This window comes from Mobula hypostoma, chromosome 4, assembly GCF_963921235.1.
Source record: "Mobula hypostoma chromosome 4, sMobHyp1.1, whole genome shotgun sequence".
Taxonomy (NCBI): Eukaryota; Metazoa; Chordata; class Chondrichthyes; order Myliobatiformes; family Myliobatidae; genus Mobula; species Mobula hypostoma.
In genome coordinates, this window is record NC_086100.1 from 188,885,810 (window position 1) to 188,905,902 (window position 20,093).

The 20,093-nt window shown below is 42.5% G+C and overlaps 1 protein-coding gene across 5 annotated transcripts in view; it reads left to right on the plus strand.

The window, feature by feature from the left end:
• LOC134345842 (uncharacterized) overlaps nucleotides 1–20,093 on the plus strand; it is a 90,061-nt gene that overhangs the window by 57,493 nt on the left and 12,475 nt on the right. For all 5 annotated transcript variants that reach the window (XM_063047136.1, XM_063047137.1, XM_063047138.1 and 2 more), the window contains exons 5-6: nucleotides 14,995–15,093; nucleotides 19,045–19,140. In XM_063047136.1, coding sequence (XP_062903206.1) covers nucleotides 14,995–15,093; nucleotides 19,045–19,140 — 195 coding nt within the window. The remainder of the gene's footprint in view (nucleotides 1–14,994; nucleotides 15,094–19,044; nucleotides 19,141–20,093) is intronic.

The window sequence follows — 20,093 nt, forward strand, 5'->3', positions numbered from 1 at the left end:
ACACTTAAATGATTTTGGCCACCAAAGTTCTATTTTAACTGTTTGACAAAGGACTGTGGATTGAGTCCACCACAATGGGCTTTCTAAAAGGTGTGAATACCAGATGCTTCTGGTAGTTTGACCTGATGCTGTAGTTTCGAAGGCAGTATCACCTATGCATTATAAATATTAATTGTCTTCTATGTTAGCATGGGAAATGCCAAATAAATGTATCGTAGACTTACATTTCTAAAGGCTGTGGATACCATGATGGTGTCGGGAGTAAAGGATGGTGTGAGATTTTGTATGTATCTTCAATAGGAAGCATTCTCTATGCATTGTCTATAACTTTTAAGTAGTGATTGCCTTTGTGTTTAGCATATAAATATACGAGCGCACATTGAGCTAACAGACCTTTCTGCAGAAAGCGTCTCCGTCTGTTAAGATGCCTGCTGTACCTTGTTGTGTCGAATAAAGAAGCTGCTTTGTATCTACCAGTGACTCTGTTTCTCCGGTGAGAAACATGTCACGCGCTGGCCAACATTACACAACAATCCCAAATAAATATAAATGTATATGGCGAATAAAGGTGACCTTTGATACTTGATCACTTCCGCATAGATTCTATCATTCACTAGCAGACTGGGAGTGATTTACGGTTGTCCATTTATCAGCCAAGACACAGCCTCATAATAAAGGGACATCCATTTAGAACAGAGATGAGGAGGAATTTCTTTAGCCAGAGAGTGGTGAATCTGTGGAATTCACTGCCTTGGGCGACTGTGGAGGCTAAGTCATTGGGTATATGTAAGGCAGGGGTTTATAGATTCTTGATTGGTCAGGGCATGAAGAGATACAGGGGGAAGGCAGGAGATTGGTGCTGAGAGGGAAATGGATCAGCCATGATAACATAGGCCAAATGACCTAGTTCTGCTTCTGTATCTTATGATCTTATGGTCAATCTGCACATGGGCAGAAACTGGAGCATGCAGTCACAGGGAGAAACTGCAAACTGCAGAGGGATAACATCCATGATCATGATTGAACCCAGAACATTGGAGCTGAGTGACAGTTCCTCAAATACCTGTGCCACCCTTTCAAAATAGATGAACTTGAACATGTCAGAAATGGTTCTGTTGATTGATATCTGGGTGAAGAAGTCGGGAGGAATTGGACTTCAGCCTGGGTGAATGTTGTTACGTACCCCGTAACTGGGTTGCCAAACCAGCAGAAATGGATCACTCAGTTGGAGTCTGGAGTACTAGAACTAAGAAAGTTTTATTAAAGAAACAAGCAACACAGTAATTGAAAGGATAATAAATGCAACAGTTCAACAATGATAACCACATATGTGCACAGAATTAAGATAACAGCATCAATCAAGCTCTATCGTTGTCTAGGGGGTAAATGACCAAATTTCAAAATGACTCAAAGTTCAGTCCAGTTCAGTTCGCAGTAATCGTGGCCATGGCGAGGGACAACGTGGGGGGAGAGAGAGATAGAATAGGAACAACTGATCATTCAGAACACTGCTTCACTCACAGACCAGCGAGATGGCTCACAAACAGCTTTTGGGCGGGTCCTTGGTGATGTCACCTGAGGTCACCGACTGTGACCCCTCCTCCAGATGCGGTCGATCCTCTGCAGTGAACCCGGCACCCAGGCAAGGGCGGACACACACCGGGTTCCCGCTGATCGTACCTTTCCACCCTTGTCGTTGTCTGATACTTCTCACCCACTCGTGAGAGGCGCACCGCTTCCAGGGTCTCGTTACCTCGGGTGGCGTGTGTCCCTGTCTTAGCGAACCTGTCCCTTTTTATCCCCCTGCTGGGGTATCGCCTGTCCATCACTTCAAACAGTTCAGGGTTCAAAAGGGGGAGCCGCTCCAGACAGCTCTCTCTCCCACATCCCTTCATTACACATCTCCAGACGCTGCTCCATTGTTCCTTATCTCTCCTTCCCCTGAGGGCAGGTGGCAGACCAACTGCTGATGCCACTGATGCTAGCCCAGGCCAGCAAACATCTTAATTTTATGTGTATTCTCGTAACAATGTTCATTGAAGTTTCAGAGAATGGGACACAATCTCCTTAACTGGTGGAAGAATCTGAGAGAAGTTGACAGGATAGATGCTGAGAAGAGGCTTTCACTTGTGGTGAGGATAGAGTACTTAGTTTCAGAATATGATGTCACCCATTTGAAATGGAGATATGGAAGATTTTATTTCTCTCTCTAGAGGTTATGAAGCTTTGAAATTCTCAAATTTTGAAGGTTAAGTGGTTGAAAATATTCAGGTTCAATATTTACAAACTGTTGAACTAAAGTAGCTCCCCGATGATAGCAACGGAGGATGTCAATTTGAAAGAGTAGCTTCCTTTGACACATGTACATCGAAACATCAAAACATACTGTGAAATGCACCAATGGTGTCAAGGACTAACACCATCTGAGAATATGCTAGGGCAGCCGTAAGTGTCTTCATGCTTCTGGCACCAAAATAACATACCCATAACTTAATAACGCTTACCCAAGGGTCCCCAGCCTTTCTTATGCCATGGACCAATACCATTAAGCAAGGGGTCCGTGGACCCCAGGAAAGTAAAATGCTGTTGTTAATATAGTAAATCATGTTCTGAAAGGGAAAAATATAATTTGTCTCTAAGACGAGACATATCATTAGCTTATGCAAGAAATCTAATCTTTAAAAAATCTTTTACACAACCAAGTTCAATATTTGTTTTATTTCAGTAGTGAGGTCTCTACATGGTAGCTAACTTATTCAATTCTCCAAGAAGCACAAAGCATTACAATTATTTGTGATAGGCGGGAAAATTCTATAATACATTGACCAGGTTAAAACGATCTACAATGTACTAAGAAAAAGAATGCATCATTAGACATATTTCATCATTACACATTGTACACTGAAAGGCTAGAACACCTCAATGGATTTGAAAGAGGATCTTGTTTTGTTGACATAATGTAAGTTTTGGTCAACAAATAGAATAAATGCTTTATATTTACAAATTTTATGAACAACAAATCATATTTTAATCAAGGGAAAAATCATTAAAAAGTTTTATTAAATGGTATTTTTCATCAGTTGAAGATCAACAGTTTAGATTCCAAACACAGACACAAACACAAAGGTTGCCTTTATAATGCAGATCAACTATGATATTAGGGTGACCTTAACTCTGGATGCAGAACCATAGGTTAAACTACTCCCCATTAGTTTGAAAGATTAATTCTTATAACTGAACATTGTGAATCAGAATCAGAAACAAGTTTCTTATCACTGACATACTGTATGTTGTGAAATTTGTTGTCAGCAGTACAGTGCAATACAGAAAGTATAGTATAAATTGTAATTAGAATTATACACAGTGGCCACTTTATTTGGTACACCTGCACAGCTGCTCATTGATGCAAATATCTAATCCGCCAATCATCTGACGGCAACTCAATACATAAGAGCATGCAGACGTGGTCAAGAGGCCAAGAGGTTCAATTGTTGTTCTGATCAAACATCAGAATGGGGAAGAAGTATGTTCTAAGTGACTTTGACCATGGAATGATTTTTGGTGCCAGAAACTGCTGATCTGCTGGGATTTTTACCCGCAACAGAGTTTACAGAGAATGGTGTGAAAAATGAAAAAAAAAACATCCAGTGAGCAGCAGTTCTGCGGGAAAAATGCCTTGTTAATGAGAGAGGTTGGAGGAGAATGGCCAGACTGGTTAATACTAACAGGAAGGCGTCAGTAACTCAAATAACCACACATTATAACAGTGGTGTGCAAGGAGTATCTCTGAACACACAACATGTCCAACCTTGAAGTAGATGCCCTACAGCTGCAGAAAACCATGAACATACACTCCTTATTATGTTCAGAAGGTCCCTGATAAAGTGGTCACTGAATCTATATAATTTGTCTAATAGCAAGTAAAACTGAGAAAAGTGGGAATGCTGGCGTGACCAACTGATATATACTGGCGTGGGACAGTCAAGAGAGGCCATGTCAAGGACAGACATTGTTTAGAAGCACTTAAGAGTTCCCTTGAGTAGAGTTGCCTCTATCCTCAATGAGTTAGTTTGTGTTCTTGGCTCTCATTGTCATGGGGCTTCAGCTGTCTTTGCACTGAGGGTCTTTGAAAATCTAAAGTAGAGGCTTCTAACTTTTTTATGGCATAAAAGGGAGAAAGAAAAGGGGGAGGGGAGGAAAAACCATTTTAATTCCATGTCGCATTCCCATTCTGATATGTCTATTCACGGCCTCCTCTACTGTAAAGATGAAGCCACACTCAGGTTGGAGGAACAACACCTTATATTCCGTCTGGGTAGCCTCCAACCTGAGGGCATGAACATTGACTTCTCAAACTTCCGCTAATGCCCCACCTCCCCCTCGTACCCCATCCGTTATTTATTTATATACACACATTCTTTTTCGCTCTCTCCTTTTTCTCCCTCTGTCCCTCTCACTATACCCCTTGCCCATCCTCTGAGATTTCCCCCCCTCCGCCTTTTCTTTCTCCCTGGGCCTCCTGTCCCATACCCTTTTGCCAATCAACTGTCCAGCTCATGGCTCCATCCCTCCCCCCCCCACCCCCGTCTTCTCCTATCATTTCAGATCTCCCCCTCCCCCTCCTACTTTCAAATCTCTTGCTAGCTCTTCTTTCAGTTAGTCCTGATGAAGGGTCTCGGTCCGAAACGTCGACTGTACCTCTTCCTAGAGATGCTGCCTGGTCTGTTGCGTTCACTGGCAACTTTGACGTGTGTTGCTTGAATTTCCAGCATCTGCAGATTTCCTCGTGTTAGCATTAGTTTTTATTTAGTTTGAGCGTTTTTAGTTAGTGGCTCAGTTGGTCTAACAATGATTATTTTCCTTTGTTCTGAATAGTTCTTATTACAACTCAGTGAACTCTTCACTCTGTGTCCGTGCCTCTCCCTTTGCATTCGGGACATCACTGAACTCCTGTCACATTCGATTTGACTTGAAGTACGGTTTGCATTTTCAGTCCTTGGGAAGAAAGCTGGAAAATGCAGTTGAAAGGGACAATAAAGCAGTCATGATCAAATGGAGGAGGGGACTCGATGGGCCATATGGCCTAATTCTGCTCCAATGTCTTATGTCTTCAGCCAAGTGGAACAATTCCATATTCTGAGAAGTAGGTTCACTTGCAAATGGGCTCAACCTTTTTTGGGGAATCATAAAACTGAGAAGGAGTCCAAAGATTCCAGGAGAGATGTGAAGGAGAGAGACTTGGGAATGGGATTGTCGGTAGTTTCGTTGTATATATTTACATTTAGATGACAATTAACTTGATTTACTCTTCTATTATTTTGTGATTAATTACTCTGTGCCCTAATACAGGAAGGACTTGGAGACTTAGGAGTAAGTGCATAAAAGGTTAACCAGGATGTTGTCTGGTTTGGGATGCATTAGGATTCTAAAAAGGAGTTTGGACAAACTTAGACTGTTTTTCAGAGGCAGGGTAAAGAGGGATGTAGACCATATGCTGATAGATGGGATTAATTAAATTGGCCCCATGCTTGGTACAGAAATGGTTTGCCAAATTGCTTGTTCCTGTTTTGTATTCTTCTGTGTTCCATGTTCTACACCTGACCCTTACCTTCTCATCAGAGTCAGAATCGGGTTTAATATCACTGCCGTATGTTGTGAATTTTTTTGCCTTACCAGCAGCAGTACAATACAATATATAACAATAGAGAAATAAAACTGAACTACAGTAAGTATATATTTATTTATGTTGTTAAATTAAATAAATAGTGCAAAATGCAAAAATTGAAATAAAAAAGTAGTGAGGTAGTGTTTATGGGTTCAATATCCATTCAGAAAATGAATGGCAGATGGGAAGAAGATGTTCCTGAACCCTTGAGTGCATGCCTTTGCGTTTCTGTACCTCCTTCTTGAAGAACAGGGTGGCGGGGATCCTTAATGATGGATGCCGCCTTTTTGAGGCATCACTCCTTGAAGATGTCCGGGATACTACGGAGATCAGTGCCCATGAAGGAGCTGACTAATTTTACAGCTCTCTGCAGCATGCTTCGATCCTGTGCAGCAGCAACCCTCCCAATCCATACCAGGTGATGCAGCCAGTTAGAATGCTCCCTGTAGTACATCTGTGGAAATCAGCGAGTGTGTTTGGATGACAGACCAAATCTCTTCAAACTCCAAATGCAATATCGCCACTGCCTTGCCTTCTTTTGCAGCTCCATCAATATCCTGTATCAATATTAACACCAAAGAGCTTGAAATTGCTCACTCTCTCCACTTCTGATCCCTTGATGAGGACTGGTGTGTTTTCCCTCATCTTACCCTTTCTGAAGTCCACAATCAGTTCACGTATAATCATCTTAGACTTTAATGTAGTGATATGATACCGTCGCTTGTAGAAAGAACAAAGAAAAGACTATGTAGTTGACAGAGGGAAGGAATGCTTCAGGTGTCGAAAGGCTATTTGTAATTTTGGGTAGAAAATGGAATTCAATACAAGGAAGAAATGCAAAGAAATGAATTTCAGAAGGTGGGAAACAAGTAAGATTGTGAATCAAGTGGATGAACAGAGGCAGCTTGGAAAATCTAACTATATATTGGAAAAACCTCAGCAGGGAAGGAAGCATTCGTGAAAAGAGAAACAGAGCTAATGTTTCAGGACAGAAATGACTCAATGTTCCTAGACATGAAGCGTGAGCTAGCGCCCTCTCTCTCTCCACAGAGGCTGTCTGATTTGCTGAATATTTCTAGCATGTTTTTCTGTTTTTACTCGGGTTTTCAGCATCTGCAGTTCTGTGCTATATTCTCACCTTTAAGTTCCTGCCACAACACTGGCTAAGCATAAGCACTGGGAAGAGTTCAAGTCAACTCATTATAACAAAATTGAGACAATATAAAATCTGAATCGTCCATGACCTCGAAACTTACCAGCTTTCTGGTTAAGATATGAAAGAAAAGGTTATTACAAAAACATATTTATATGCCAGTGTATTGCCTTCCTTAAAATTAAACTCTGAATAATTCTAGGTCAACTTTCTAAATATCTTGGACTGTATTCCTTGGAGTTTCGAAGAATGAGGGGAGACCTCATAGAAACATTTCGAATGTTGAAAGACATGGACAGAGTGGATGTGGCAAAGTTGTTTCCCATGATGGGGGAGTCTAGTACGAGAGGGCATGACTTAAGGATTGAAGGGCGCCCATTCAGAACAGAAATGCGAAGAAATTTTTTTAGTCAGAGGGTGGTGAATCTATGGCACTTGTTGCCACGGGCAGTAGTGGAGGCCAAGTCATTGGGTGTATTTAAGGCAGAGATTGATAGGTATCTGAGTAGCCAGGGCATCAAGGGTTATGGTGAGAAGGCGGGGGAGTGGGACTAAACGGGAGAATGGATCAGCTCATGATAAAATAGCGGAGCAGACTCGATGGGCCGAATGGCCGACTTCTGCTCCTTTGTCTTATGGTCTTATGGTCTTAGATATGCTCAATCAGTAGGGGAGCTTTACCCGTGATGAACTGGGCAAATCCACTACTTTTTGTAGGAATTTCCATTGGTGTTTCCATACCAGACTGTGGAGCTGCCAGTCGATTTACTCTGCATTACACACCTATAGAAATTTGTCTAAGTTTTAGATGTCATGCTGAATATCTTGAAACTCCTAAGAAAGTAGAGGCACTGCCGTGCTTTCCTCAGAATTGCGCATGTGCTGGGTACACGACAGGTCCTCTGAAATAGTAGCACCAAGTAATTTAAAGTTGCTAACCCTCTCCAACTCTGCTCCTCAAATGAGGACTGCATCATGGACCTTTGGTTTCCCTCTCCTGAAGTCTACAATCAGTTCCTTGGTCTTACTGACATTGAGCGAGAGACTGTTGTTATGACTCCTCTCTACTAGATTTTCAATCTCCTTCCGGTATGCTGATTCGTCACCACCTTTGATTTGGTCTATGACAGTGGTGTCATCATCAAACATGAATATGGCATTGGAGCTGTGTATAGTCACACGGTCATAAGTGTAAATTGAGTAGAGCAGGGGCTAAGCTCACAGCCTTGTGGTGAACCTGTGTTTATGGAGATCGTAGAGGAGATGTTTTTGCCAATCTGAGCTGACTGGGGTTTACAAGTGAGGAAATCTAGGATCCAATTGCACTAGGAGGTACTGAGGCTAAGATCTTGGAGCTGATTGATTAGTTTTGAGTGGATTATGGTATGGTATTGAGTGGATTATGATCCTTTGTTTCACGGAATCCTTGTTGATCTCTTCCGTACCGGATGCAGCGACTCAGATCGACGGGTTTACTATTCACAGTCAGGATAGATCTATAGAGTCTCTCAAAAGCAGAGGTGGAGGAGTATGCCTCATGATCAACTCTTCTTAGTGCACAAATATATCAGCGCTGTCCCAATTCTGCTTGGAATATCGAAACAGTTAAGTGCTGTCCTTTTTACCTACTGTGGGAGATTTCCGGGATCATTTTGGAAGCAGTGTACATTCCACCTCAGGCCAATGTCAATCAGGCTTTAGTTGATCTGAGCAATGGGATCAACATGCAAGAAACAGCACACCCGAATGCCTTCACCATCATTTTGGGGGATTTTAAACAGGCCAGTCTGAAAAATCACTAAATAATTACCATCAGCAGATCACTTAAGGAAACAACCCACTGGACCATTGCTACACCACCATCAAGAATGCCTACAGTGCTATTCCACATCCTCACTTCGGGAGCCCTCACCTGGCTGTACTTCTACTCCCTGAGTATAGGCAGAGACTGAAGACTGCAGCAACAGTAGTGAGGACCAAGAAGTGTTGGACAAGAGAAACACAGGAGAGCTTACAGGACTGCTTTGAATCAGTGGACTGAACTGTATTCAGGGATTCATCTTCGAATCTGAATAAGTATGCTACAAATGTTACTGACTTCATTAAAACCTGTGTGGATGAGTGTGTGCCTGCAAAGACTTACTGTACATTCCCAAACCAAAAGCCGTGGATGAACCAGGAGGTACGTCGTCTACTGAAGGCTAGATCTATGGCATTCAAGTCTGGCGACCCAGGCCTGTACCAGAAAACCAGGTATGATTTGTGGAGGCCTACTTCAAGGGTGAAGAGACAATTTCAAACAAGGTTGGAGGTGACATCAGCGCAGGGTTTGCAAGACATTACTTCCTTCAAAGCAAAACCCAATAGCACGATGTTTCTCTACCAGGTGAACTCAATGCCTCTATGCCCACTCGGAAAGGGAGAGTATAACTACAGCTGTGAGTATCCCTGCAGCACCTGATGACCCTGTGATCCCTGTCTCAAAGGCTGATGTTAGGCTGTCTTTAAAGAGCGTGAACCCTTGCAAGGCGGAAGGTCCTGATGGAGTACCGGGTAAGGCTCTGAAAACCTGTGCCAAACAACATATGGGAGTATTCAAGGACATTTTCAACCTCTCGCTGCTATGGGCAGAAGTTCCCAGTTGCTTCAAAAAGGCAACAATTATACCAGTGCCTAAGAAGAATAATGTGGGCTGCATTAAGGACTATCGCCCGGTAGCACTCACATCGACAGTGATTAAATGCTTTGAGAGGTTGGTCATGACTAAACTGAATTTCTACCTCTGCAAGGACCTGGACCAATTGCAATTTGCCTATCACGACATAGGTCAATGGTAGATGCAATCTCAATGGCTCTCCACATGGCCTTAGAACACTGCACAACATAAACACCTATGTCTGGATGCTGTGCATTGACTATAGCTCAATAATTAATACCATCATCCCCACAATCCTGATTGAAAAGTTACAGAACCTGGGCCTCTGTACCTCCCTCTGAAATTGGATCCTCAACTTCCCAAAGGGAAGACCACAGTCTGTGTGGATTGGTGATTACATCTCCTTTTCGCTGATGATCAACACTGGTGCACCTCAGGGGTGTGAGCTTAGCCCACTGCTCTACTCTCTCTATACCCTTGACTTTGTGGCTAGTCATAGCTCAAATACTATCTATAAATTTGCTGATGATACAACCATTGTTGGTAGAATCCCAGATAGATATAAGAGGGTGTACAGGAACAAGATATACCAACTAGTGGAGTGGTTTTTCAGCAACAACCTGGAACTCAACGTCAGTAAGACGAAAGAGCTGATTGTGGACTTCAGGAAGGGTGAGACGAAAGAACACATACCAATCTTCATAGAGGGATCAGCAGTGGAGAGAGTGAGCAGTTTCAAGTTTCTGGGTGTCAAGATCTCTGAGGATCTAACCTGGTCCCAACAAATTGATGCAGTTATAAAGAAGACAAGACAGTGATTATACTTCATTAGGAGTTTGAAGAGATTTGGTATGTCAACAAATACACTCAAAAACATCTAAAGATGTACATGGAGAGCATTCTGACAGACTGCATCACTGGTATGGGGCGGCGGTGGGGGGGGTGGGGGGTGTTACTGCACAGGACCGAAAGAAGCTGCAGAAGGTTGTAAATTTAGTCGGCTACATCTTGGGTACTAGGCTACAAAGTACCCAGGACATCTTCGAGGAGCGGTGTCTCAGAAAGGCAGCGTCCATTATTAAGGCCCTCCAGCACCCAGGGCATGCCCTTTTCTCACTGTTACCATCAGGTAGGAGGTACAGTAGCCTGAAGGCACACAGTCAGCGATTCAGGAACAGATTCTTCCCTAATTCCTAAATGGACGTTGAACCTGTGAACACTACCTCACTTTTTTAATATACTGTATATTATTTCTGGTTTTTCTGCAAGATTTTTAATCTATTTGATATACGTATACTGTATTTGATTTATTTATTTATTATTATTTTTTCTTCTTCTATATTACGTATTGCACTGAACTGCTGCTGCTAAGTTCACAAATTTCACGACACATGCGATGATAATAAACCTGATTCTGATTCTGAATCCTGAGCTGTGGTCGGTAAAGAACACCTTGATGTATGCACCTTTGCTGTCCAGATGTTTCACGATTAAGTGAAGAGCCAGTGAGATGGCATCTGCTGTGGACCTGTTGCTCCAGTAGGCAACTTAGAGCAGATCCAAGGCCCCTCTCAGGCAGGAGCTGATATGATTCATCACCAGCCTCTCAAACCACTTCACTGGCTATAGGAGTTATCTAACAAAGTAGCTACTGTGGGTGTATTCATTACATTATAAACTTTGACAAGCAACTTATACTAAATTCAGGTGGTGAGACAGTAAGAAGATACTCAAATGAAAGTGTTATTTTAAAGACAGAACCCATGATGCGATTTGGTCAGAATTACAATGAACAGATCACCTCACAAATATAAATGTGCTGTAGTAAGCTGACAGAACAAGGTGAGATTAAAGGAAGGAAAGCATGTGAGGAACTTTTATTTCTTTTCTTTGGAGGAAATGTGGCCAAGAATGCCACTGCCAGTTTGCTTAGAAACAGCTTTTATTGTGGCCACACTTAGTCCTAGTACTGACTCTGTGACAGAGCTGCATTTTTAGCTTGTTAATTGATCAGTTGGGTTACAGGGTGGAGATTCGTCTCTACCAAAGGAGGTGTAAGGTTTTCCTTCCATCCACTAGCCTGCAGGCCACCCTTGGGCAAGGTGTAGCACCTGTTTAGCCTCCCTCCCCTCCAATCAGGGTCACATGAAACAATGGAGTAGGTGTCGGACGGTTGTATGAGTATATCACAAGACTGATTATGGGACCACTGACTCCAGGCAGATAATCTCTGAAGAATATTGATCATGGCTGAGGTCACCTGTCTTATAAAGACACTGCCTAGAAGAAGGCAATGGCAAACTACTCTGCAGAAAAATTAGCCAAGACCAATCAATGTCACGGACAGATGGAAAGACCATGATCGCCCACGTCATACGGCATAGCACATAATGATGATGATCTATCAGTGGAGGTAACAACACAATGTACATACAAGATGTGTTAATGGCAGGTCCATTGATCCATCTGTTGGATTGTCAGCAAATTGATAACAGTATTAATGATGAGGAAAAATCCCACGGCAACCAATACGTCTTCCTGAGCTGATCTCATCTGCCTGCATTTGGACAGTGTCCCTCTCATTCGTTCCTACCTATAAACCTGTCCAAATGACTTTTAAGCAACACACATAAAAGTTGCTGGTGAACGCAGCAGGCCAAGCAGCATCTGTAGGAAGAGGTGCAGTCGACGTTTCAGGCCGAGACCCTTCGTCAGGACTAACTGAAGGAAGAGTGAGTAAGGGATTTGAAAGCTGGAGGGGGAGGGGGAGATGCAAAATGATAGGAGAAGACACGAGGGGGAGGGATGGAGCCAAGAGCTGGACAGGTGATAGGCAAAAGGGATACGAGAGGGTCATGGGACAGGAGGTCCGGGAAGAAAGACAAGGCGGGGGGGACCCAGAGGATGGGCAAGGGGTATATTCAGAGGGACAGAGGGAGAAAAAAGAGAGTGAGAGAAAGAATGTGTGTATAACAATAAGTAACAGTTGGGGTACGAGGGGGAGGTGGGGCTTTAGCGGAAGTTAGAGAAGTCGATGTTCATGCCATCAGGTTGGAGGCTACCCAGACGGAATATAAGGTGTTGTTCCTCCAACCTGAGTGTGGCTTCATCTTTACAGTAGAGGAGGCCGTGGATAGACATGTCAGAATGGGAATGGGATATGGAATTAAAATGTATGGCCACTGGAAGATCCTGATTTCTCTGGCGGACAGAGCGTAGGTGTTCAGCAAAGCGGTCTCCCAGTCTGCGTCGGGTCTCGCCAATATATAAAAGGCCACATCGGGAGCACCGGATCTCCTTTCTTGCCTTAAATACACCCTCTATCACCTTCTCTAGAAGCTCATTCCATATACATAAGAAATAGGAGCAGGAGTAGGCCATGCGGCCCATCGAGCCTGCCCTGCCATTCAATAAAATCATGGCTGATCTGTCTGTAAACTCAGCTCCATCTACCTGCCTGTTCCCCATAACCCTTAATTCCCTTACGATGTAAAAACCTATCTAACTGTACCTTAAATATACTTAGTAAAGAAGCCTCAACTGCTTCCCTGGGCAGAGAATTCCACAGATTCATCACTCTCTGGGAAAAACAGTTTCTCTTCATCTCCATCCTAAATCTTCTCCCCAAATCTTGAGGCAATGTCCCCTATTTCTAGTCTCACCTACCAATGGAAACAACTTTCCTACTTCTATCTTATCTATACCTTTCAAAATTTTGTATGTTTCTATAAAATCCCCTCTCATTCTTCTGAACTCCAGAGAATATAATCCCAGGCGACTCAATCTCTCCTTATAGGAGATTCATCTCTGGAATCAACCTGGTGAACTTCCATTCTCTGTATGAAACATTAGGCCCTATGGACCCTTTTAAATCTTTTATTCTCTCCTTAAGCCTTTGCATTTATTTGCTGGAAATCTGAACTAAAATAGTGAATACTCGAGAGAGGAGAGACTGCAGATGCTGGAATCTAGAGCTGAAATACAAGTTGCCGGAGGAACTCAGCAACTTTGTGCGAATAATTAGAATCAGATATATTATCGCTGACATACTGTATGTCATGAAACTTGTTTTCTGGTAGCAGCACAGTGCAATGCATAAAAACAGATTGTTAATGATTAGTTTCATTTGTCACATGTAACAAACAGTGAAAATGTGGCATTTGTGTCAAATCAAATAAGCAAGGACTGAACATCGATTTCTCGAGCGTCTGGTAATTGCCCCCCACCCCTTCTCCATTCCCATTTCCGTCTCTCACCTTATCTCCTTTCCTGCCCATCATCTCCCTCTGGTGCTCCTCCCCCTTCCCTCTATGCCTTGGCCTTCCTTCCTCTTCTATCAGATTCCCCCTTCTCCAGCCCTTTATCTCTTCACCAATTGACTTCCCAGCTCTTTACTTCACCCCTCCCACTCTCCCAGATTCACCTATCATCTGCTACTTGTACTTCTTCCCCTCCCCCCCACATTCTTTCTCTGACTTCTCATCTCTTGTTTCCAGTCCTGATGAAGGGTCTTGGCTGAACCATCGACTGCTTACTCTTTTCCACACATGCTGCCTGGCCTGCTGAGTTTCTCCAGCATTTTGTGTGTGTTGCAGCAAGGATTGTGCTGTGCAGTCTTCAGGTGTTACCACACTTCTGGCTCCAACACAGCACGCCTACAGCTCACTAGCACTAACGGTTAGTACTTCGAATGTGGGAGGAAACCAGAGGAAACCCATATAGTACTGGGGAAAAGGCACAAACTCCTACAGACAGCAGTGGGAATCGAACCCTAATCTTACAGCTGGGGCTGTAAAGCATTGCGCTAACTACTACTGTTATAAGTTACAACAAGAAAAACATTTCTTACTGCTGAAAGAGAGCAAACTAATGACATATTGTTTATGAGTTCATGGACTGTTCAGAAATCTGATGGCGGAGGGGAAGAGGCAGTTCCTAATTATGAAACATCTCTTTGCCTCTTCAGATGTTGCTTATTTTGTGCAGGTAAAATCTTGCTTGGCCTCCTCCAGATTTGGAATTTGTATTGGATTCTGCCAAAGGAGATGAAAACCATGAAAATATCTCCCTCCCTTTAGATGTCTGTGTCTCACATAAATGATTCCTTTCCCAGATCCCCTTTCCACTCTTGAATCTCTGCCTAATATCAGCTTTGCATTCCTTAGTGACTGTTGTTATTAAAGATTCAAGATTCAAAGTACATTTATTATCAAAGTATGTATGCAATATACAACCCTGAGAGTCGTTGTCCCATAGACAGCCACGAAAGAAAGAAAACCATGCAACCCATTCAAAGGAAAACATCAAACCCCCAGTGCAATAAAAAAGAACAAATCGCACAAATAATAAAAACAAATGAGTGAAAAACACAGGATATTAAACATCAAACCCCGCAGTCAACAAAATAGTCCAGGAATGCTCAGTTCAGTTTTACCAGAAGTACTTGAAAACGTTGCAATATTAAAAGTATGTTTCTTGATGCAGCTTGTATATTTTCTGATATTTTTTTTTCTCTCTCAGATCGGAAGAATTTGTTCAAGTTGTTTACCAATATTGGATACATCCAAATTGGAGTTGGGTTTACCTTTCTAATAGTCACGGAACTGATTTTACAAATAGGTAATGTTGCAATTTTTTTTTATTAACAATGAACCTAGAAAGACCAATGGATACCTCCTCACCTGGATTCACCAATCACCTGCCAGCTCTTGCCTTGTCCATTCCCTTCACTAATCTATACTCTCTACTTCCCCTCTGTCTTCAGTCCAAATGAAGGGTCTTGACCTCAAATGTAGACTCTATACTTCCCTCCACAGACTGCTCACCTCTTTGCGAAGAGGCTGTAGAAAAAGATGCAACGGTCTGTGTCATGGCTCATCCCTAACAGCCGTGTGACAGAGGAATCTCTGGTCTAAGGGCTGCCTCCAGGGACACACACTGAGATGGACGTCAAGAGCATCAACTCATTGAAAGAAGCCCTTTGCTCTGCCCAAACCTTGTTGGACTGCCAGCACAGCAAGATGTCTGATAAGAAATGCTGCCGACTGGCTGCAGGAGGAGAACTGAGGGAGACACTGAAGCCTGCTGCAGCCACCGCTCGGTGGGGAAGGGCCTCAATATAAAGGTTCTTCTGCCGCTGGAGGGTGAGGGGCCAGGTTGAGTAAGGAAGCCCTTCAGCTATGGTCGTAGTCTACCATCCTGAAGGCCACAAAAATGACACAGATTTTTTGGTTTAAGGAATGTAACAAAACAGCATTGACTGTGAATGTAAGAATGAATCCTGTATTTATGTATTTTAGTATTATGAATAAAGTTTACTTCGATATAAAAATTCCCCTCACAGATGCTGCCTAACCCACTGAGTTCTTCCAGGAGTTACTAGTTTTGTTTTTGATATCTTGAAACAATTACCTCCTCCACCTATAAGCTAGTGGGACAAGAATGCAGACTTGCATTTTCTCAGAAGCTCTGAGTTTTCTTTAATCTGAGAATGTGGGGAAAATAAAATACGAGGGGTGACTTATAAGTTTGTGGCCTAAGGTAGAAGGAGTCAATTTAGGAAAACCTAGCACATTTATTTTTCAACATAGTCCCCTCCTACATTTACACACTTAGTCCAGCTGTCGTGGAGCATACGGATCCCTTCTTTGTAGAAGTCGGCGTCTTGGACGTCCGGAAAGTGGTCCACAGCAGGGGTGATTGATAAGTTCCTGGCCTAAGGTAGAAGGAAATGAGTTATACAGCTCTAATTGCATGCATGTGCAGTTCAACTCTTTGAGTGATTATGCAGGAAGTTTGAAGTTAATAACTCATCTTCTGCCCTAGGCAACGAATTTATCAATCACCCTGCTGTGGACCACTTCTACAAAGAAGGGATCCATATGCTCCAAGACTGCTGGACTAAGTGTGTAAATGTAGGAGGGGACTATGTTGAAAAATAAATGTGCTAGGTTTTCTAAAATTGACTCCTTCTACCTTAGGCCACAAACTTATCAACCACCCCGTGTGTGTGTGTGTGTGTGTGTGTGTGTGTGTGTGTGTCTATATATTGGATTAATGTTGGAATGAGTGCTTGATATTGACATGGCTATAGAGATCTGAAGGGCCTGTCTCTTATTTCTGTATTTCTCTATGACTCCTTGAATCTATAACTTGCCTTGGATCCCATGGTCTATAAGCTTTTAAACTAATTTTCAATGAGTGACCTTGTGAAAGGCCTCTCAAAAATCTATGTTGAATATATCAACCACATCACCTTCATTGATACACTCAGCCATCGCTGAAAAATATTCAAATAATTTAGTCCAATAGTATCCCCCCTTCAAAACCATGCCAACCATTTATATAAATCCTTGCTTTTCTAGATGGCGATCAATACCATTTCTCTGAATAATGTCCATTAATTTCCTTACCTGAGAATGGCCTGTAATTACCCAGATTATCCCCACTGCCATTCTTGAATAAGGGCATTGTATTTGCCCTCCTCCAGGCATCTAGTACCTCACCTGTGGGAAGTGGAGACTTAAAAATATGTGTCCTGGCCCCTGCAATCTCCTACCTTGTCTTCGTTAGTTACCTGGGCTAAATCTCATCAGTATCTGTGGATTTATCCACCAAGTCAACTTGTACTTTTACTGCCATAGTGATAATGTGTTTACAAATTTTACCATTCTCTTCCCTGAATTGTCCAACAATAATGTCCTTTCCTTGGATCAAGTTGTATCCAAGTTGCAGGAGTTGGGTTTTCCTTTGAAGATATAGTCTTATAATCTTATAGTCTCATGGAACACCTCCTTTGCATCTTCTAGTTCCATTTTGGCTCCCATTGGGCCCTTACACTTTTCCTGGTTAATTTATTGTCCTTAATAAACTGCTTTGGGATTTTTATTAAACTCATCCTTCAGTGATCTTTCAGTCAAAATGAAGGGTCTTAACCCGAAACATTGACTCCACAGATGCAGCCTAACCCATTGTGTTCCTCCAGCAGCTCATGTTTTGCCCCAGGTTTCAGAACCTGGAATCCCTTGTGTCTCCTGTGATTTTGCATGCCCTGCTAAATTTAAGTATCTTCATACTCCCAAAGGTTCTTCCTGTTTTCATTTCTCTGTATCATATCCTCCCTTTTCTTTAATTTATTGAACCCTCAATGTTTCCTTGCCATCTTCGCTAAAGAGAATCTTCCAAAGCCTCAGGCAGGCAATGTTCTGTAGTCTACCTCATTACTGTCTTTCATCACCTCTCACAGGCATTTCCTTTGTTCTCTCTCAACATGTAGAGTACACAATGCTGGCAGAACTCAGCAGGTCAGGCAGCATCTACAGAGGAAAATGAATGGTAACCTTATTGGGTTAAGATCCTTCAACACCTGGCTCCAAAGATACTGCCTTCCAATTTCTGATGAAACTTCACCAACGAACAATTTCATCCTGCTGTGGATGTGCCCTAGAGAACATCCTGTACAGATGCACCACAGCTTGGTGTGACAACTGCTCTGCCTTAGACTGCAGGAAACTCAGAGATGTGAATGCAGCCCAGTCTATCACACCAACCAGCCTCCATTCTATTGATTCTCTGCACTTACTGCTGCCTTGGGAAAGCAGCCAACAAAATCAAATACCACGCTCACCCCGGGCATTCTCTCTTATCCCTTCTCCCTTCGGTGGGTGGGAGGCAAGGGGTGGGGAGATTGCAAAGCTTGAAGGCACATACCACCAGGTTCAAGGACACCTTCTATCCCGTTATCTGACTTTTGAATGAACCTCTCATATGATAAAGATTTATTTATGATCTCCTAATCTATCTCATTGTGGATCTTGGCATTTTATTAGTCTGTCTGCACTGCAGTTTCTCTGTAACTATAACACTATATTCTGCTTTCTGTTTATATTTTTACTACCCTGATGCACTTAGGCTGGGCGTAAGCTGCCAGAACAATGTGCAAACAAAAGATTTACCACAGTATCTTGATCAATAAACAACAAATAAACCAAACAGAAACATTAATTCTGTTTTTGCATAGCACAAAAGCTGACCAATTCCACAGTTTTCAGATTGGATTCAGCTTCAGATTAATTTATTTTATAGCACGTACAATGAAGCACACAGTGAAATGTGCCATCTGCATTACCAACCAGCACAAACCTAAGGATGTGCTGGGGGTAGCCCACAAATATCACCACACATTCCAGCACCAACATAGCACGTCCCCCAGAATTTTATTCCACTGACAGAGTTTCTTCTCTCTAGAACAGGGTTACTCAACCTCATTTATGCCATGGACCCCTACCATAAACCGAGTGGTCTGAGGACCCCAGATTAGGAACCCCTGCTCTAGAACATTATCCAAGCTCTACCTCACTCTTATCTCTAATCTATCCCTTTGGATATCTGCATCATATAATTTGAAATGCCTTCTGAAAGTATTTTTCCATGTCCTTTAAGAAACTGCTTCTAATAACTACTTCTCTGACAACTTCAGCTGTTTGATTATGCCACATTTGGCAATGTCAATTGTTGCGGTTAATAAATTCAACTTGGAACGTGTTTTATCATTTGTCTTTTTTCCCTTAGATTGGAAGGAATTTTTGAAAACATTCTTTGGCAACAGTTGTATCCAAGTTGGAGCTGGTTTTTTATTTGTTTTAACTGTAATTACATCAAACACAGGTAAAGTAAACCACTTCATTCCTTTTTATTTGACTTGCGAACAAACAAGATTATTAATGTTGAAGCACCTTTTCATTTTCCGTCGTGGGAAGGATACGGAGGGTTGGAAGAGGATGCATATTGGGCAGATTTGAGTTGTTGGGAAATGGAGATTTAAAAATCTCGGTTCTGGCTCCTGCAAACTCCTATCTTGTTTCTCTGAGTAGTCTGAGCTAAATTTCATCAGCTTCTGGGCAAATTGGAATTGTATTCTCTAGAGCAGCAGAGCCTGAGGGGGAGACCTGATAGACAGTTATAAGATTAAGGGGGGCATAGACAGTTGGTATCTTTTTCCCATTTTTGAAATGCCTCATACAAGAGGTTGGGTGATAGGGTGGAAATACATCTCTACCAAAGGATGTGTAAGACGCTCCTTCCCTCCACTAGCCTGCATGTCACCCTTGGGCAAGGTGTAGCACCTGCTTAGCCCCCCCAGTCAGGGTCATGTGAGGTCATGGGAGCAGGTAGTGGATGGTCATATGAGCAGCTGGTGCAAATCACAATTCTGGTTATGTAACCAGTGACGCCAGGCAGACAATCTTTGAAGAATATTGACAATAACTGGGGTCACCATCTTGTAAAGACACTGTCCAGAAGAAGGAAATGGCAAGCTGCTTCTGTAGAAAAATTGGCCAAGAATAATCATGGTCAAAGACCATGACCGCCCTCATCATATAACATGGCACATAATGAACGAACGTTGAATACTAGAGGGCATGGATTCAATTTGAGAAGGGGTAAACTTAAGGAAGATGTACGGGACAATTTTTATTTTTACACAGGGTGTGGTATGTGTCTGGAATTCACTGTCAAGTGTGGCAGAGGCAAATACAAAGAAAAAGAAAAGGTTAGCCTTATTTGTCACATGTACATCGAAACATGTGTGAAATGTGTTCATTTGCATCAGGGGTATG